The 18,079-nt window shown below is 33.7% G+C and overlaps 1 protein-coding gene across 1 annotated transcript in view; it reads right to left on the bottom strand.

Moving 5' to 3' along the window:
* Positions 1-18,079, bottom strand: part of DPP10 (dipeptidyl peptidase like 10) — a 755,039-nt gene that overhangs the window by 98,890 nt on the left and 638,070 nt on the right. The window contains exons 10-11 of the mRNA XM_068969380.1: positions 13,430-13,527; positions 5,074-5,197 (exon numbers count right to left, since the gene is read on the bottom strand). Of these exons, the coding sequence (XP_068825481.1) occupies positions 5,074-5,197; positions 13,430-13,527 (222 nt within the window). The remainder of the gene's footprint in view (positions 1-5,073; positions 5,198-13,429; positions 13,528-18,079) is intronic.

Genomic DNA, 18,079 nt, shown 5'->3' with positions numbered 1-18,079 from the left:
CTGAGAGAGACTAAAGTCTGGAATGATCTATGTTGCCATCTTGATGACACATGTGACTTCTTTTATTTCTTAAATCATTAAAGAAATCCATTACTGAAGCCACTGTTTTCTGGAGTTTTTGTTGTGGGAAGATTTCTGATAATGGATTTCAATTTCTCTAATTGATATGGAAATGTTTCAATGTTTTTCCTCTTCATATAAGTCATTTTGGGTCATTTTTATCTTTAGAATGATATTTTTCATATCATACTTTCAAGAATGTATGGCATACAACTCATTTATTATATCAAAATATAATATGATATATGCACTATATGATATCTACTTTCCTTTTTTATTGAGGTGACAGTTGATTTACAAAATTAGTTTTAAAGTACACACAGTGTTAGTTTGCACCTCTTAGTTCTGTGTCTCCACTGGTAACCACTAGTTTATTCTCTGTATCTGTGAGTCTGTTTCTGTTTTGTTATATTCATTCGTTTTATGTTTTAGGATCCCTGTATAAGACATAATACACAGCAATTTTCCTTCTCTGTTGGATTTATTTTCCCAAGTATAATACCCTCCTGGTCCATCCACATTATTGCAAATGGTATCATTCCTTTTTTTTTTTTAAGACTGAGCAGAATTCCATTGTGTGTATATACTCTGATCAAGCAACTTAGGTTTCTTTCCTATCTTGTCTATTGTAAATAATGCTATTATGAAGAATGGAATGCATGTATATATTCAAATTAGCATTTTGGGTTTTGATTTTACATATAGATATATATACGCCCCAGAGTATATTTCTGGGTCATATCATAGTTTTGTTTTTAGTTTTCTGAGGAACCTCATACTGTTTTCCAAGTGACTACATCAATTTACATTCTTACCAACAGTGTACAAGTGTTTGCTTTTCACCACATCCTCCTAAACCTTTTTTTTTTTTTAATAGCTATTCTGATAGGTGTGAGGTGATATCTCATTGTGGTTTTGATTGGCATATCTCTGATGATTAGCAATGTTGAACATATTTTCATGTGTCTGTTGGTCATCTGGAGGTTTTCTTTTGGAAATTGTCTATTGGGGCCTTCTGACCAATTTTTAATCAGGCTTTATTTTATATATTGACTTTTATGAGCTGTTTGTATATTTTCTATATTAATCCCTTGTGAGGCATGACATTTGCAAATACTTTATCCCATGGACCAGATAATCTTTTTATTTTGTCAGTGGTTTCTTTTGCTGTGCAAAAGATTTTAGGTTGAATTAGATCTCACTTTTAAATTTTTGTTTTTATTTCTTTCACCTTAGGAGACATTTTTAAAAAATATTGGTACAATTTATGTCGAAGAGTATTCTGCCTATGTTTTTTTTTAGGAGTTTTAGAGTTTCAGGCCTTATATATAGGTCTTTAATCCATTTTGAGTTTATTTTTGTATACTAAGTGAGGAAACGTTCTAATCTCACTCTTTTATATATTGCTTTCCCCAGCACCACTTTTTGAAGAGATTGTCTTTTCTCCACTGTATATTCTTGCTTCTTTTGCTGTGGATTAATTGACCTTAAGTGTGTGGGTTTCTTTCCAGCCTAACTATTCTATTCCACTGATCATGTCTGGTGTGTGCCAATACCATTCTGGTTTGATTGCTGTAGCTTTGCTGTATCATCTGAAGTCAAGGAAGTGTGATGCTTCCAGCTCTGTTCTTCTTTCTCAAGATTATTTTGGCTGTCTTGAGACCTTCTGTCTTTTCACACAAATTTCAAAGTTAATTAGTTCTAATTCTGTGAAAAATGCCCTCAATATATCCACTGGGACTCTTTCACCTTGAAACTGGCACTTTGTGGGGTGTTTCTTTTTTCATCAGTACACATAAGTATTCATCAGGTTTTCATGTTTTAAAAATAATTTTTGCTTTCACTGATTTTCTCTATAGATTGTTTTATAGTTATTTGTGATTTTATTTTTATATTTCATTCTTTCTTATTGCTTTGAACTAAATTTATACTTCTTTCTCTAGCTTCATAACATAAGAGCTTTATCATTGATTGAATACCTTCTTCCTTTTCTAATATAAGCATTTAAAGATATAAACTCTATTTTAATATATATCATTTTATTCATCCACATAATAATAGTTTGACAAGTTGTTTTCATTGTGCTTGAATTCTAAAATATTTTGTGATTTTCCTTTAACTTATGAGTTATTAGGAACATTTTTAAAATTTTCAAATATTTTCTAAATATTCTTTATTTGCAGGCATGCTAAGTTGCTTAGGTCATGTCTGACTCTGTTTGATCATGTGGACTGTAGCCCTCCAGGCTCCTTTATCCGTGGGATTCTTCAGCCAAGAATAGTGGAGTGGGTTGCCACACTCTTCGCCAGTTAACACTCGTTACCAATTTCTAATTTAATTCTCTTGTAGTCAAACAATATACTCTGCTTGATTTCAGCTTCTGCATTTTAGAACTTGTGAATATTTCCTTTATACTCAAAAGGACTATTGATTATATAGTCATTGAATGAAATTTTCCTAAATATCCATTTAAGTTGTTAGTATTGTCTGAATCCTTTATTATATTTATGGACTTTTTGATTACATATTTCTTCCAATACAATGAAAATCATATTTAAGTCCCTAAGTATATTTCTTTCTATTTCTTCTTTAGCTTTGTCAGCTCTTGATTATAAATTTTGCTTATGTATTTAGAATCCTTATTATTAGATATATAGGTACTTAGAATTGTTATAGCTTCCTAATCAACTGACACTGTATCATTATTAAATTATTCTATTAATATTAAAACTTCTATTTCTCTAATACCTTTTTGAAAAGCTCAAAACTAGAGTGCATTTTATTTTACTCCCACATTTATCATATTTGGCACCTGTACTTCCCTAATTTTGATCTGAGTTTTCATCTGATATCAGGTGTTTTAGCCTAAATAAATCTCTTTCCTGCAGATCTACTTTTGATGAATTATCTCAGTTCCTGTTTATCTGAATCTATCATCTTTTGTCTTCATTTTTGCAGGGTATTTGCATAGAATATAGACTTTTAGTTTGATACATTTTTTCCTTCAGTCCTTTAACAGTGTCTTTCCATTGCTTTCCAATACAGAAGCAATATTACTCATCATTATATTTCACAATATGTAACATGCTTTTTTTCTCAGGAAACTTATTTTTTTGTCTTAATCTTTTGTTCAAAATAATTTATGTAGTATGTGATGACATATTTTATCTTTATTTTGAGATTTGCTAACTTCTTGGATATATGGATTAATGGTTTTTCATCAGGTTTGGGATATTTAAGTCAGTGTTTCTTATATATTTTCCACCCCAATATCTCAAAATTTGAGGCTTTGTTCATTTTTTTCCCAGCCTTTTTCCTTTAGGAATTTTGTTTGAATTATTTCTATTTCCCCTACTATAACAGATTCTAACATGTTGATAAGTTCATCCAAACAATTTTTCATTTCAGACACTGTAGTTTTCAGTCCCTGAAATTCCATTGTTCTATTTTCATAGTTTTTATTTAGCTACTGAGATTTTTCATCTGTTTACTAATTATAGCCACTCTTTAACTTCTTAAATTAAAAAAAAACAGGTAAAAGCTTTTTTTTTTTTTTTAAGTCTGTTTGTTAATTCCAAAATCTACATCCTTTGTAAGTCTGCTACTTATTTTTGGGGAGGTGGGTGAGTTATATTTTCTATGTTTCTAGGTATATAGTATATTTTAATTGCATGATTGATATTGTGAATGCTAAGTTTTGAGAATTCATTTTTATTTTTTTTGAAGAGTAGACTTTGTTCTGTCAGGCAGCTAGTTCACAAGCAAATGAACTCGATTCCTTCAAGGTTTAATTTAAAGGTTTATTAGAAGGAGTTTACAGCAGTATATTCCTAATACTTTTTCTTTCTGGGCTCTGAGTTGAACTCAGGGCTTTTACTGAAAGATCTCTATTTTTGCTGTTCATTGGTCCAAAGTCTCCAAGCATTCCGCAACTTGCATATTTTCTATTTGATTCTCTTTCTGAGATAGGCCCTGTACTTACACAGCTAAGTACTGAGATAAAGACTTAAGAGATCCTTTACATAGTTTGCTGAAGTTCTTTTCTATATAGCTCCCATCCTGTGGTACTTATCCTGCAAATTTCAGCCACCACAATAGCCTCAAACTAATTCTCCCTGTCTTAATGGATCCTTTGTGCTTTTCTTGGATGCTATTACCTTACAATGTGGCCTCAAATGTGTCAACAGTAAGAAACTACAGGTTTATTTCACCTTTCATGTCTCAATTGTCTTATTGTCCATCATCTGACTATAGTTGTTTAATGTAGTTTGTAAAGTTTTAGAATTGATTTTTGTAGAGATACTAGGCTGGCAACATTTACTCCATCATATCCAGAAGCATAAGTCTGAAAATTTTGTTGTTAAATAATTGAGAATTCTTTACCAAGTACCCAATATGTATCATAACAATTTAAACTTATTCAAGTATCTCCTTTATTAAGGATCTTAAAAACTATATGTATAGAATCTACTGAATATTCTATAAATATGATTATAGAATTTAAATACAATATATTTTCAAAAGATATTCAAGAATCTTTTTTTTTTTACTACTTTCAATTAATTTAAAGACAGAGAAAAAAATAAAAAAAAAAATAAAGACAGAGACACTTTGTTAGAAGACTAATCTGGACTACAGAAAATCACTGAATCTTTCGGTGTATGTTTAAAAAAGATAGAAAAGAAACATCCCATGTTCTCAAGTTAATCACTGTCAAAATGTAGAGAGAAAGCTCATACTTGAGAGTGAAACTAACAAGGCTTGGACTATCTTTTGTATTATATAATTCATTGTTTTAAAACCTAGTTTATTCTCTTTGGTTTATCATCTGTATTTCTTACTGCAAAGTATGTAAGACATATGAATTAAAGTATACACTGCTAATAGAGTGACTATTCTACTACCTTCGGAGTTAAATAGTGAAATCTTTGCACAAATGACTGTTTACTTTTCCTTTGAGAGGTAGCATAAATGATTTTATTTTAAGCATGAAGGAAAGCAAATTATACTCACTCTGCTACAAGCACCAGTAGTGGTCTCACAGACTGTGAGGATGGAGATGTTCTGAGGTCGATTTAACCATCTGACCACCGTCTTGGTGTTGCTTACCCATTTAACCATAGTGATATAGTATTCTCTAGTTTGGAAACAAAATTAGAATTTACATTAAGAGCCAGAGAACCTGCATGGTTCCAAAAATTATACTTGTTATTTTATATGCAGAATAAAGAAAACACTATAAGGATGTCATATTACATGAATCTCTCTCTCTCTATATATATATATATATATGTATATACACATATACATGTGCTTCTTCAAGTATTGACATATGCAAATACAAATTATGTGTATACATATATATGTAAACATGTGCACAGTTACAAATATACAGAAAATCTGAGACTAATGTTAAAAGTTAATGATTTCACAGAAGGAATATTTTTAGAAAAATAAAAATAATCAAAATGCTATACCTCTATAAGTAATTTTTTATTTTTTGTTGATTATTAACAGTACTAACATATGTACAAAGTAAGTAAAAACTTTCGAAGCTATATTCTATTTTACTTTTTCAAAAATATTCAATAATAAATTAAAAGGCAAATCTTATTATTGATTTAATAATTATTTCTTAGGTATGACTTCCATGTCATCTCACTTTATCCAAGAAGACTTGAGATACAGAGTCATGAATAGTTTGTTTTGGTCTTTTTGCTTGTGGGACAAGGGCTACTCTCAATCTTATTCATAATACTTCTCACAATATTGCTTTTCTAGCTTATTCACTTGAAAAATTTTAAAGCATACAAAGAATCAAATGGAGAGTAACGAAGGGCCACCGAACTTTTGGTATATTGAGGATGCTAATTATGATGATTATGATGTCCTCAGACTGGTTGTGGACTGGGAAAAGTTATATTTTTCCCTTACAGTTTATATTTTTTCATTATAGAGTCTATGTTTGGAAATTTACATAATATGTCACAAAATCCCCCAATCCACACATAACAAATGCACTCATCCATAATTCAATTTATGATAAGAAAAATCTAACAAAATTGCCCAGTTTAAGAATATATGGGATGCTTTAGAAATGGCTTGAAAAATGCCATCCATGTATATTATGTTAAAATTAATCCATCAGATTTTTATATGACTTAGAAGAAAAACACTTATGAAAGAAAAACCTTCTGTCCTTAGACACATCTGGGTTAGACATTCAGCTACCTGAATCTCACATTGCTAACATTATTGAGTAGTTAGTACTATCTCTAGAAGATGTGTTAGCCCATCAAAGAGAAAACATCAGTGGAAGGACAAGCATAACTTGTTATACTGTGAATCTTGCCATATCTTCTTCAACAAGCTCTTCAAGACATCCAGTAGCTTTCACAACCAGATGAGTCCCACATGAAAATTGCCTGGAAACTCAGTGAAGTCATAGAATAAAGTTCCCTAAATAAAGTTAACAAAGCAACTTCGAATAAAATTTGCAACTGATTTAGGATCAATCTTTGGCCAAATCAATGGAACTTATAATTCTTAATAAATATGTCTATATATATATATATATATATATATATATATATATATATATATATATCTTGTTCATTTTCACTGTGCTTTATTTAAACTGATTTATTTTACATGTATTATGTTTGGCAGTGTGAATACTAAAAAAGAAAAATTATAAGCATCAGCTTTTAAGAAATACCTAGACATTTTAGCATGGAGAAAAATGATAATGGATACTATAATCAATCAGGAAAAAATGCTGAATTGAGATAATATATATTTATCATTAATTGGTATAAAAGTGCAAAACTGAAGGAAAACAAATTTGATTGTTATAAACAACTGATCATAGATTGCAAAATCAAAGTGCCCATATTTATTGAAAAATAATGCCACATAGAAGATTTTACAAATGATCAGAAATTTGTCTCAATTAACTAAAGTGAGTGGTAGTATACTTCGTGCCAAATGAGAGCTAACATGAATGATTTTTAAAATAGATAACAACAGGAACAACAAATAAAATTTAAATATTCATTTTAAGTGTTTTTCCTTTCAAAATAGTCCTCAAGTGAAATGTTTTAAGAACATATTTGCAATGTCTTCCCAGATATTGATACATTACATTTGTTACCTATGACAGGAAATCTTGGCTTAAAAGAAAAATTTTACTTATAAAAACAATTAAAATTCAATTAAAAACTAAATTCAACTGGTACAAATCTGGTGAATAAATGATTTTTAAAAGGAAACTAACTTAGGTGTAAAATTAAGTTAAAAATTATTATTTATAGTCATACCACTTATATTTTCTCTTTGATCAAATATTATTTTGTGCATTTGTGCATAATGTATCTTATGTTCATAAGCAAAATTTAGTCTTATGTGAGACATTTTAGTACATATATTCATAAGGATTAGAGTTCTCCATAAAATAAAACTTGTAAAGTTCATTGGGATAATTTCAAACCATTGAAATCTCTATGATAAAGTGTTGGAAATACCCAAAATGAAAGATAAGTGGAACTTGACACCTAAAAAGGTAGGGACGATCAATCCCATATTCTTTATTTCTTTGTTTCAAGATCCTAGGTGCACATCTCCTTATGATTCATAAAGACTTTTTCAGTTTGCATATAAATATTTAGGGTTGCTCTTAATGAGGAAGTAAGGACATGCCCTTACCTGAAAATGCCACACTATTTGGCCTGCCTGTTGCAAATGTGGCTGTCCTCCTGAAACTTCATCTCATGAACACATTAGATCTGGTGTCCCACAACCAGTGGCCAGCAAAACTGTCCCTTCCTTCTAACTGGCTTTCCTGCTTGTTCCTAGTCTCCATGGCTCTGGATTACCCAGGAAGCCCTCAAGGATCTCTCTGGTCCTCTTGAGCCACAGAGACAGAGACAAGCAGGTTAGAGGGATTGCACTCAAGTCAAGAAAGACTTTCTACTAGCTGGGTGGTCTGGTACAGGAGATCTAATTGTTCACAAGGGTGTGTGAAATGGAGGTGCCAGCATCATCAGCAGACAGGTGCGTTAGCAGTCACACCTGTGTTTTCACTGGCTTCCTGTTCAATCACTCCCCTTTGTTCACAACAGTCTTTGTGCAAATATGCTCACATGCTTCCAGATAATCCAAGATCTCTGCCCATTAGTGTATCGTGATGACATTCATGACTAACTCACAGCTAGGTCCTCTGTAGACCTCTGTTATTAATAGTAAATATGCATTACTTATAAGAAGGGTCATTTCCCTAACAAACATACATTTATTAATTATATTTTTGGAAGGCATAGACATTCATTGGAAAAATAAGAGATGCAGACTAGACATGCTTCAATTAAATAGGAAGAAAAAGCATGGCAGTTTTAAGCCCAGAGTGACAGTGGCAGTTTGACAGCATCACATGAATGAAACAGTCTGAAAACAATGGGTCACAAAGGGTGGATGAAAAAAGAAAGATTTCAGGTAAACAAAATAATGTCAAAGATGGAGAGTAAGGAGAACCTAAAGACAAACCATTATTTTTATTCTTCAGCCTAGAGATGAATTAACACAGGAGATGATCACTTCTTCAAAACAGTGTGACAATTCACTACCCTGTAGAAAAATCTACATGATTCATTGTTATAAAAATATTTCCTCTAAAAGTTAGTTATATATTTTTAAGTTCATACCTAAATTCTCCAACATCTATGGGAATACTGCACTTAATAAATATGGAAGTATTGCTACTAATGTTGGTACCAATAAACTAATTTGTATATTTATATATCTCATGGGGCTTCCCTGGGGCTCAGATGGTAAAGAATCCACCTGCAGTGCAGAAGACCCGGGTTCAATCCCTGAGTTGGGAAGATCCCCTGGAGTTGGGCATGGCAACCCACTCCAGTATTCTTGCCTGGAGAAAACCCATAGACAAAGGAGCCTGGCAAGCTACAGTCCATGGGATCGCAAAGAGTTGGACAAAACTGAGCGACTAAGTACACACTCATATATCTAACAGTTACAAAAATAAAGAGTTTTTGTTAGTTTTGAATGATTTAAGAATACCATGGAAAATAAGATTGGGAAGACAGATAAAGGAAAATAAGTATATAAAGGATACCTAAAGTACCACAAAGGAGAAGGCAATGGCACCCTCCTCCAGTAGTCTTGCCTGGTAGGCTGCAGTCCATGGGGTTGCTAAGAATCAGACACGACTGAGCGACTTCACTTTTACTTTTCACTTTCATGCATTGGAGAAGGAAATGGCAACCCACTCCAGTGTTCTTGCCTGGAGAATCCCAGGGACGGGGGAGCCTGGTGAATTGCCGTCTATGGGGTCGCACAGAGTCGGACACGACTGAAGTGACTTGGCATCAGCAGCAGCAGCAGCAAAGTACCACAAAGGGCTTCCCTGGTGACTCAGATGGTAAAGAATGCACTTGCAATGTGGGCGACCTGGGTACGATCCCTGGGTTGGGAAGATCCCCTGGAGGCAATCCACTCCAGTATTCTTGCCTGGAGAATCCCCAGGAACAGAGGAGCCTGGCAGGCTACAGTCCATGGGGTTGCAAAGAGTTGGACATGACCTAAGCGACTCAGCACACAGCACAAAGTATCACCTAGGGTAAACTCCATGTCCAAAAGACATTAATGTAGTTGAAACAGTTATATAATCTATAATGCATTAGAGAAAAATATGGCAAGTTTTCAGGAAAAGCACAAATAATGCTAAGATAAATCGTCATGTATGTATAGGCTTGTGTGTGTGTCTGTATGTGTTTGTGTGTGTGGAGAGAGAGAAAGAGAGAGAAAGACTGAAACACACACACACACACACCATACATACACAAAGACAGAGAAAAAGAGATAGGGACAGAAACAGAACCAGAAACAGACAGAACATGGCTTCAGAAAAATTATTGTGTATCCTGGTGGACATTTCTAATCCCTCCCTAAAGTATAACCAAGATAAATTTCTTAACGTCAACATTATCCTTAAATCATTTGCATTGAATATGCTCCATTTGCCAGATCTAGTCTGGAATTTGCCCCTTGCTCCCACCGTTTCCAGAGCCTGAACTCAACCAACAGGTCCCCTAGCCCAAGAGAGACCTCTGGAGGAACTCAAAGCTTTAGAGGAGAGGATTCAGTTTTATTCTTTGGACACTCTCCCCTCTTTAGGGTCTGGTTTTGCAGTGACTGAATTGTTCTACCTGCTGGTCCATCCTGTTCTTTTGCTACAGGCCTTTTCAGGCTTTTTAAGGAAGCCTGCCCCTTGTTCCTTCAGTCCTGGGGTAGCAAAAGCTTTCTGCTATTGCAGACTCTTGTTGCATTCCCAACCCTTGTGAGTTTCCTTTAATCCTTCCCATATCTTTGCTAAAGGTCCCTTAATTAATACATTTCAATTGCCCCTCTTGAGTGTGTCATCTTTTTAATTTTCAGAACCCTGACCAATAAATTATGAAAAATGATAACTCTTAGATCTCAAATGTGTATATAATCAAGGAGGGCACAATAGTTTTCTAGCAAATTTCCATATGGCTAAAGTACTGAGTATTAACTAGATACTGAAAATCCTAAAACAAAATCAAGAGAAAGTATGAGATTAATTTCTCTTTGATGTGCAGATAAATGTAGCATTCTTTGATTTGGACTGTAGATATATTTCTATGTTGTTCATGCTTGTCTGTTTTTAGACCCATTAAACTAACACCTGTGCTTAGAGAGGCTAAATATAGGTGATAGGAAATTGGACTTAAGTGTTCATCAGGAATAAATGAATAAGGAAATGCGTAAGGAAACATGAAAACTGAAGCGCGGGGAACATTTGAAAACACCATTTTGAAGTAAACTTTGATCTTGAGTTTTCCAACAAAAAGAGTAAATCACACTTTGGTGCATTTCACATGTAACAAATTGCAGCTATATAATTGTTGTGTTGTTGTTTAGTCATTAAGTTGTGTCCAACTCTTTGAGACCCCATGGTCTGTAGCCTGCTAGGGTCCTCTGTCTGCAGGATTTGCCAGGCAAGAATATTGGAGTAGGTTGCCATTTCCTTCTCCAAGTTACATAATTATGGAAGAAAAACAAAACATGCTAACATGCTACATACATTGTGTAGATAAGGTATTACCTGACTCTTCCAAATGTAGATCAAATTCATTGCCAGAACAACATACCTGAATTACACTTAAGAACTTTTTCTTCACAGGATGCTTCTTCATTCTTAAAGAGATCTAGTATATCATTCTATATTTCTATATATTAGATTTCCTACATTTAAAGATATGCAATATCTTTTTGCAGTGGGTACCTAACTTGATCACACTTTACCTCAAATATTAAAGAGATATGTGCTTAACTAATACTCTAATAATGACAATTGATTCCACCTTTAGAAATTTTTGTATTTGCTGACACTACTATGTCCTATCTGGCGAATTCATTAGAGAGGCTCTTAAGTAATAGCATCAAGAAAGAAATTTGGACATTATAAAATTGACTTCCATTTTAAAGATTTTTAAAATTAATGAAAATTAGAAATTATTATTTTTAGATGAGGGCATTCAGGCCCAGAGAGAGATAAAGTGACTTATCCAAGGTCATATAATAAAGTGGCAGCAGAGATATAACTCAAGCACTCCAGTCTAGTGCCCTTTCTGTTAGTTCAGAGTGCCAAACAAATCAGAGAAAGGACAGATAACACAAAAAATATTAATAATTTTCATAATTGCTTCATTTGTGTGTAAAACTTTCACTGCTGGTAAACCAAGTTCAGAAGTGGAAGTTTCATCTGATTTGGTCAACCTATACTGTATTCTATATGTCAATTTTGTGATAAAAGTCTTTTATCACAATCTAGATAAAATGCTCTATAACTTGAAAGATGTTTTATTTTACTTTCTATCTCTCCTGCCAACTAATCTTAGGATTCTATGTCAAGCATACTTTTTCTTTGGACTTCATCTTTTCCATCAATAATAGGAAAAGTCGATATTAGATAGTTAATGGAGGCCTTTCCAGGGTAAGCATAACATATATTTTTTAACAGCTCTTCAAGTAGGAAAAATGTCCACAAACTGGAGGCTGTACTATCTGTGAAAATCCTAAATATGATGAAAATTTCCAAAATATGTCAATGGAACATTAAGTGGTATTTCAACTTCAATCAGTCACCCTGTAACTATTTTGATATTAAAAAAACAAACTATAAGCTTAGTTATATCATTCAATATAGTGTAAAATATATGGTCAGGAAGATCCCCTGGAGAAGAAAATGGCAACCCACTCCAGTACTCTTGCCTGGAAAATCCCATGGATGGAGGAGCCTGGTAGGCTACAGTCCATGGGGTCACAAACAGTCGGACAGGACTGAGCAAATTCATTCACTCATAGTGTAAAATCTCCAGAAATGTTGTAAATTTTCACCAGGTTAAAAAATTTGAAAAGTCAATTTACAAGTTTGAGGTCACTGTGGATTTCACAATCCACATGATTATTTTATTAGCTGTTCAGTTATTGGAGATTTTACTAATATTAAAATGATGCTTTTGATCCATATGATATATTTCTTTTGTCCCTGCTGCTGCTGCTGCTAACTCTTCCATCGTGTCCAACTCTGTATGATCCCATAGAGAGCAGCCCACCAGGCTCCCCTCTCCCTGGGATTCTCCAGGCAAGAACACTGGAGTGGGTTGCCATTCCCTTCTCCAATGCATGAAAGTGAAAAGTGAAAGTGAAGTTGCTCAGTCGTGTCCGACTCTTAACGACCCCATGGACTGCAGCCCACCAGGCTCCTCCATCCATGGGATTTTACAGGCAAGAGTACTGGAGTGGGTTGCCATTGCCTTCTCCATACTAGAGCTTAAATAAATAGGATTTTTATGTAGGATATTTAAAGCAAAATCTCATTAAATTTTTCTGCCTGGAGAACAAAGCTAGGAAATCATTGGCAAGTTAACAGGGAAAAAGTTGGAATATCATACACATTTTAGGAAGATGGTACTCTTTTAAAGAGAGCCATTTAAAAATATGGAGCAGTTATTTTCAGGAAGAAAATTCAATAGAAAATTATCCTTTGCCCCCATCTCTCTCACACATGTCTCCTGCTGAAGATCTAATTCTGGCTATCAGTATATTTAGTCATTTTTGGTGCTGGTAATCACCTTAAAACTCTAAATTCTTCCTGGGGACAAGAAGAGATCCAGAATGAGTTCATTCTTACACTAATGGAGGCAACCTCAGTTTTATTTTCAAGTGAATTTGTTGAGCTGATCACATCTGTCTCCAAATGGCAACAAAATGATCATTGGAGTTAATAGATCTATTTTCTGGTAAAAGTGAAATTGAAATTACATACCTTGATTTAAAGCTATCTGGTGGCATGAGTTCCAAAGTATGAGTTGGTCCATATAGGTTTACAACATATAATTTGATTGTTGGGTTCACTTGACCTGCCTTTGAGAAAATGAAAGTTGCAATGCAAATATATTAAGTATTAGAATATATTGAGAAAGAAAGAAAATGCATTTTGATTCTTTTGCAATTTTGTGTTAGAATAGGGAAAACGTTTAATTTCTCTGAAGTAGAAATGATTTTAAATTCAACAACTTGATTGCTTTCAATTGTTTTTGTAGATTGCTGCTTCCCAAGCGTTTTAGTCAGACAATTAAAGGTGATAGAAATTCATGATGACTTTATTCATTAGGCAGTACTACTGTGTTCTTCCCCTAGAATGACACTAGCATGGCTGGCTTTACAAAACAACTCACGCTATAGGATATGAAATGCAAAGGGAAGAGAGCTTGGTTAATTTAAAAGGAAGAAGAGGAAGAAGAAAGAAAAAGAAAACATACCAAATCCTGGTGCTTAAAATTCCACAATACCTAATCTGCTCCATGCATTAGTCATCACAGGTATTCTTTTAAATTATAATGAATACTAAAATGAGGTATAAATTCCCTTAGGATGTAGTATGGAGCAGATTGCCTTCACTATGCACCTAGCTTGAAGACTAGAAAGACAGTGGTAAGAAACTGTAATTTGAGTCTATTAAATCAAAATTTGTGAAATAGTAACTAGGCTGTATAGCAGTTAGTATGTTTCTGGCCCCTCATATGTGTTAAAGCACCTCGTGAATTATCTTATTGTATGTTCCTACTACAGTCCTAAGGCCTATTTAAAACCATTTCCCAGATGGAGAAGCTAAGCAAATTGTTCAAGGTGAAGCATCCAATAACTAAGGGAGCCAGTATTTAACCCCAGGATGTTCTTAACTGCTCTAGTTTTGCTTCAGTTCATTCCTAGGCAATTATCATCCAAATTTTTAAAATATACTGTGAACTCTTAGGGAGCAGACCTGGGAACTTAAATCAACATATCGCAAGTATGTTGGATGAATGGATGAAAGAATGTTTGTGTGAATAAATAACAGAATCAACTGACTACTTGTAGCTCAATGTGTTTCTAAAAAACACATCATCATCATTGTGGTCTAACTGCTTTGTGAAGAGAAGACCAGTGAGATATACAAAGGACAAGGAAATTAAAAGTGAGCTGAATTAAAAGACCTGGTAAAAATCAAAGGAGAATAATAGCACTGATTTAAAGATAATGAAGATTCACATTCAAGGAATGTGAAAAAAATCCAAAATCCAGAGTTAAATTAGGACCAGAAGCAATATGATGTGTTCCTCCAACAATCAGTAATAGCTCCTCAAGAATATCTTGTTAACTTATTCAAAATAAGGAGCATGGAGGGGAGGGAGGGGGGATGAATAGATGAAGAAACAGAGGATTTGTAGAGCAGAGCAAAATACTCTGTATCTTTCATTACACATCTGTCCAAATTCATAGAATACATGAACCAAGGTTGAACCATAATGCAAACTCTGGACTTTGGGTGATTACAATGTATCAATGGAGCTTCATCAGTTGTATCAAACCCAACTCTAGGGGGGATGTTGAGTGGCAAAAAGGGTTATATATGGTACAAATATCTTCCTTCTCCTTAAGTTTGTTGTGAATCTTAAACTGCTCTGAAAAAAAGAAAGTCTTCATTTAAAAAAACTGACTAGTACATCTGTGGAAGTGTATCATACACAAGTCAGGAGTTTGATCCAAAGAAAGGAGTCTGGAAAAGCTTTCATTTTAGAAATGTGGTGACCATAAACAGAGATTATGAAAATGGTTCATATGATACACGGCTTCCTGGAAAATAAGCAATGAACTTGCCTCACAGAGAAGCCTCTGGTGTCAAATTTTGTAAAGCTTTTTATTCTAAAACTCTCCAGTGCCTAGGTTCCTCTGTCTTGAGCAATATACCCTTCTTCCTCTCTTAGTAACCGTTTTTCACATCACTTTTGTTTTAATTAAACTGCCATGTTCCACCTTGAAAGTATTGGTCTTTCTCTGTATTTTTTGAGTGTAATCATTTCTTTAGCTTGATCAAATATGCTAAAATTTAGGGTGGGGACACAGTATTTTGCAATGTCATTCAAAATGCTGTTCATTAGCCAGCAGAATAAATGAGAATTTTATAAACACAAATTCATGGCCCCAACTGGACCTATATTCATACTCAGAATCAGAATCTTGGGGTGTGGATCAAAGAACCTGGGCTTTAACAAGATTCCTGGATAATTTTAATTAGTATGCAAATGTTAACAAAATACTGATATATTAATATGTGCATATATCTACATATAGATGCATATTACTGCTCAGCAGTTATTAAAGGTGAACTTTCATGAAAATCATCCAGAGGTCCTGGAAAGCTTATTAAACCTATGATTGCTGAGCTCCACCTGCAGCATTTCTGTCTGGATGGGATGTGAGAATTTGCACTTCAAATAATTTCCCAGATGTGGCTGATACTGCTAGTAAAAGGGCTACATTTTGAGAAATGGTTCAGTTTACAAATCAGAGAAGTCTGGGTTCAAATTTTGACTGTTATTTACTGGATATGGACCTTGGATAGGACAAGAAAGATTCTAAAGTATTATTTTATTTGATTATAAAAAATGAGACAATGTTACTCTGAGAATATGTCACAGAAGTTTTGAGTGAAAATAGATTTTGTTTCTGTGGAAAACAACCATCTCATACTTTTGTTATATGGACTAACAAAAATGATGATTTACAAAGGTGCCCAAAATAGTATACATTTACTTAAATAATTAACTCATGAATTAAATATAATGGATAGACATTGATTTTTCTAGTTTTTTTTTACTGTGTTTATATTTTTTAATCTTTCAGTAAACTGATTAAAGAAAATGACATATTACATTAAATCTAATCAGCTTTTGTGAACTCTTATCAATGATGCATAATTTTATGACATACTTTGTTGAAAATATACATGGTTATTACCATATATTAAGGCAGTTTTGTTTTTTGTTTTTTTTCTGATCTATAAGACTGTAAGGATAACTGGTATTCCAGTTAGCTTCCATGTGGCCAAAATCAAACATTAAGCTGTTTCTAAAATTCAGCTGTTTAGAATTCTATAATCTCAATTTGATTTCTTTCCATGGAGTTTTGAAATTAAGTGCACATTGCAAATTCACTTATATCTTTTAATATTTGAATTGCTTCAATAGTTTGCAAATTAAAGGAGTTCATCTATTGGGCTTTTATAGTTAATTTGCTACAAAGACTGAAAATCCACAGAATCCTCCCTCTATGATTCCGAAACACAAGCCTCAATAATAATTAACCTTATTTTACTGGCAACCAAATTGTCATTAAACAAGATAATGTTTTAATTAAGAAGATTAACCTGAGGTTATTGAGATATAACTGTGTATCTTTTTTGTGCTGAATTGCTAATGATAGTGTATTTTATGAGTTCTGAATCATGCTGAATTAAGTAAAATACAAATATATTTGTTTAGTGTAAGTATTTCATTAGAAATCTGACCACATTGGGTATTTGCTGCACTCATTTTAATCTAGTTTAATTTGAAGCACAATTTAGTGTGAATTCTATGCATTACTGAAAAGTCTGAAGGACAACTTTTTGAAAGTTTATTGCATAAGTAAGAGCAAATCAAAGTAACATATTCGTTAGTGGAAAAGTTAACAAACATGTCTTTTTTAAACCAGAGTATAAAATAAAGAAATTTTGAAAATTCAAGTAATAGACTCAAAATGATAATGAAATTTATTCTGAGAACAGGATTAAAACTCAAAACTAGTTTCTTCGAGCTCTTATTGCCCTAAATATCTGCAGATATTTCTACTGACAACCACCTGAGGACTTGGAATTCTTTCTCTTTGGCCACTATAATATATGTCTTGTCTTTATTTTTAATACTGCTTAATGGTAGTTATGAATACACTCAGGACCTTTACTATGTAACACACATCATGTATTAGATATGAGGCTTCCAAGGTGGTGCTAGTGATCAAGATTCTGCCTGCCAGTGCAGGAGACGCAAGAAGCACAGGTTGGATCCCCTGCAGATATATCATGTATTATATATATAGCATGTGTGGGGGTTCTCTGGTGGCTCAGTGGTAGAGAGTCCACTGTAAGACAGGAGATGTGGATTTGATCCTTGGGTCAGGAAGATCCCCTGGAGGAGGGTATGGCTACCCACTCCAGTATTCTTGCCTGTAGAATCCCAAGGGCAGAGGAGCCTGTTGGGCTACAGTCCGCTGGGTCACATAGAGTTAGACAGAACCAAAGCGACTGAGTGTAAACATGTAACATATTTGATGCTATGAAAGTTACTCATACAGAGCTGAGTCATTTGTACTTAATGGAGCCGCCAGAGCTCCACATCTGTTAGTTAACTTGACAAGGAGATATTTTGATTCCAGCTACATCTTCTGAGATACAAGTCAACCTCTGGTACTTTTACAGAGAGAGACAGAATCAATAAATTTGAGTTATTTCTCTGTTCTCAAAATAACTATGACTTTTATAAAAGGACATAGCCTTTTAGAGCCTTATTTTGCCCATTTGTAAACCACAGGCAATTGTGAAAAAGGCCAAATAAAG

The sequence above is a fragment of the Capricornis sumatraensis genome, chromosome 3, assembly GCF_032405125.1.
Source record: "Capricornis sumatraensis isolate serow.1 chromosome 3, serow.2, whole genome shotgun sequence".
In the NCBI taxonomy this organism is placed as follows: domain Eukaryota; kingdom Metazoa; phylum Chordata; class Mammalia; order Artiodactyla; family Bovidae; genus Capricornis; species Capricornis sumatraensis.
Note: the sequence above shows the minus strand (reverse complement) of the source record. Positions and strands in the feature narration are given on the sequence as shown.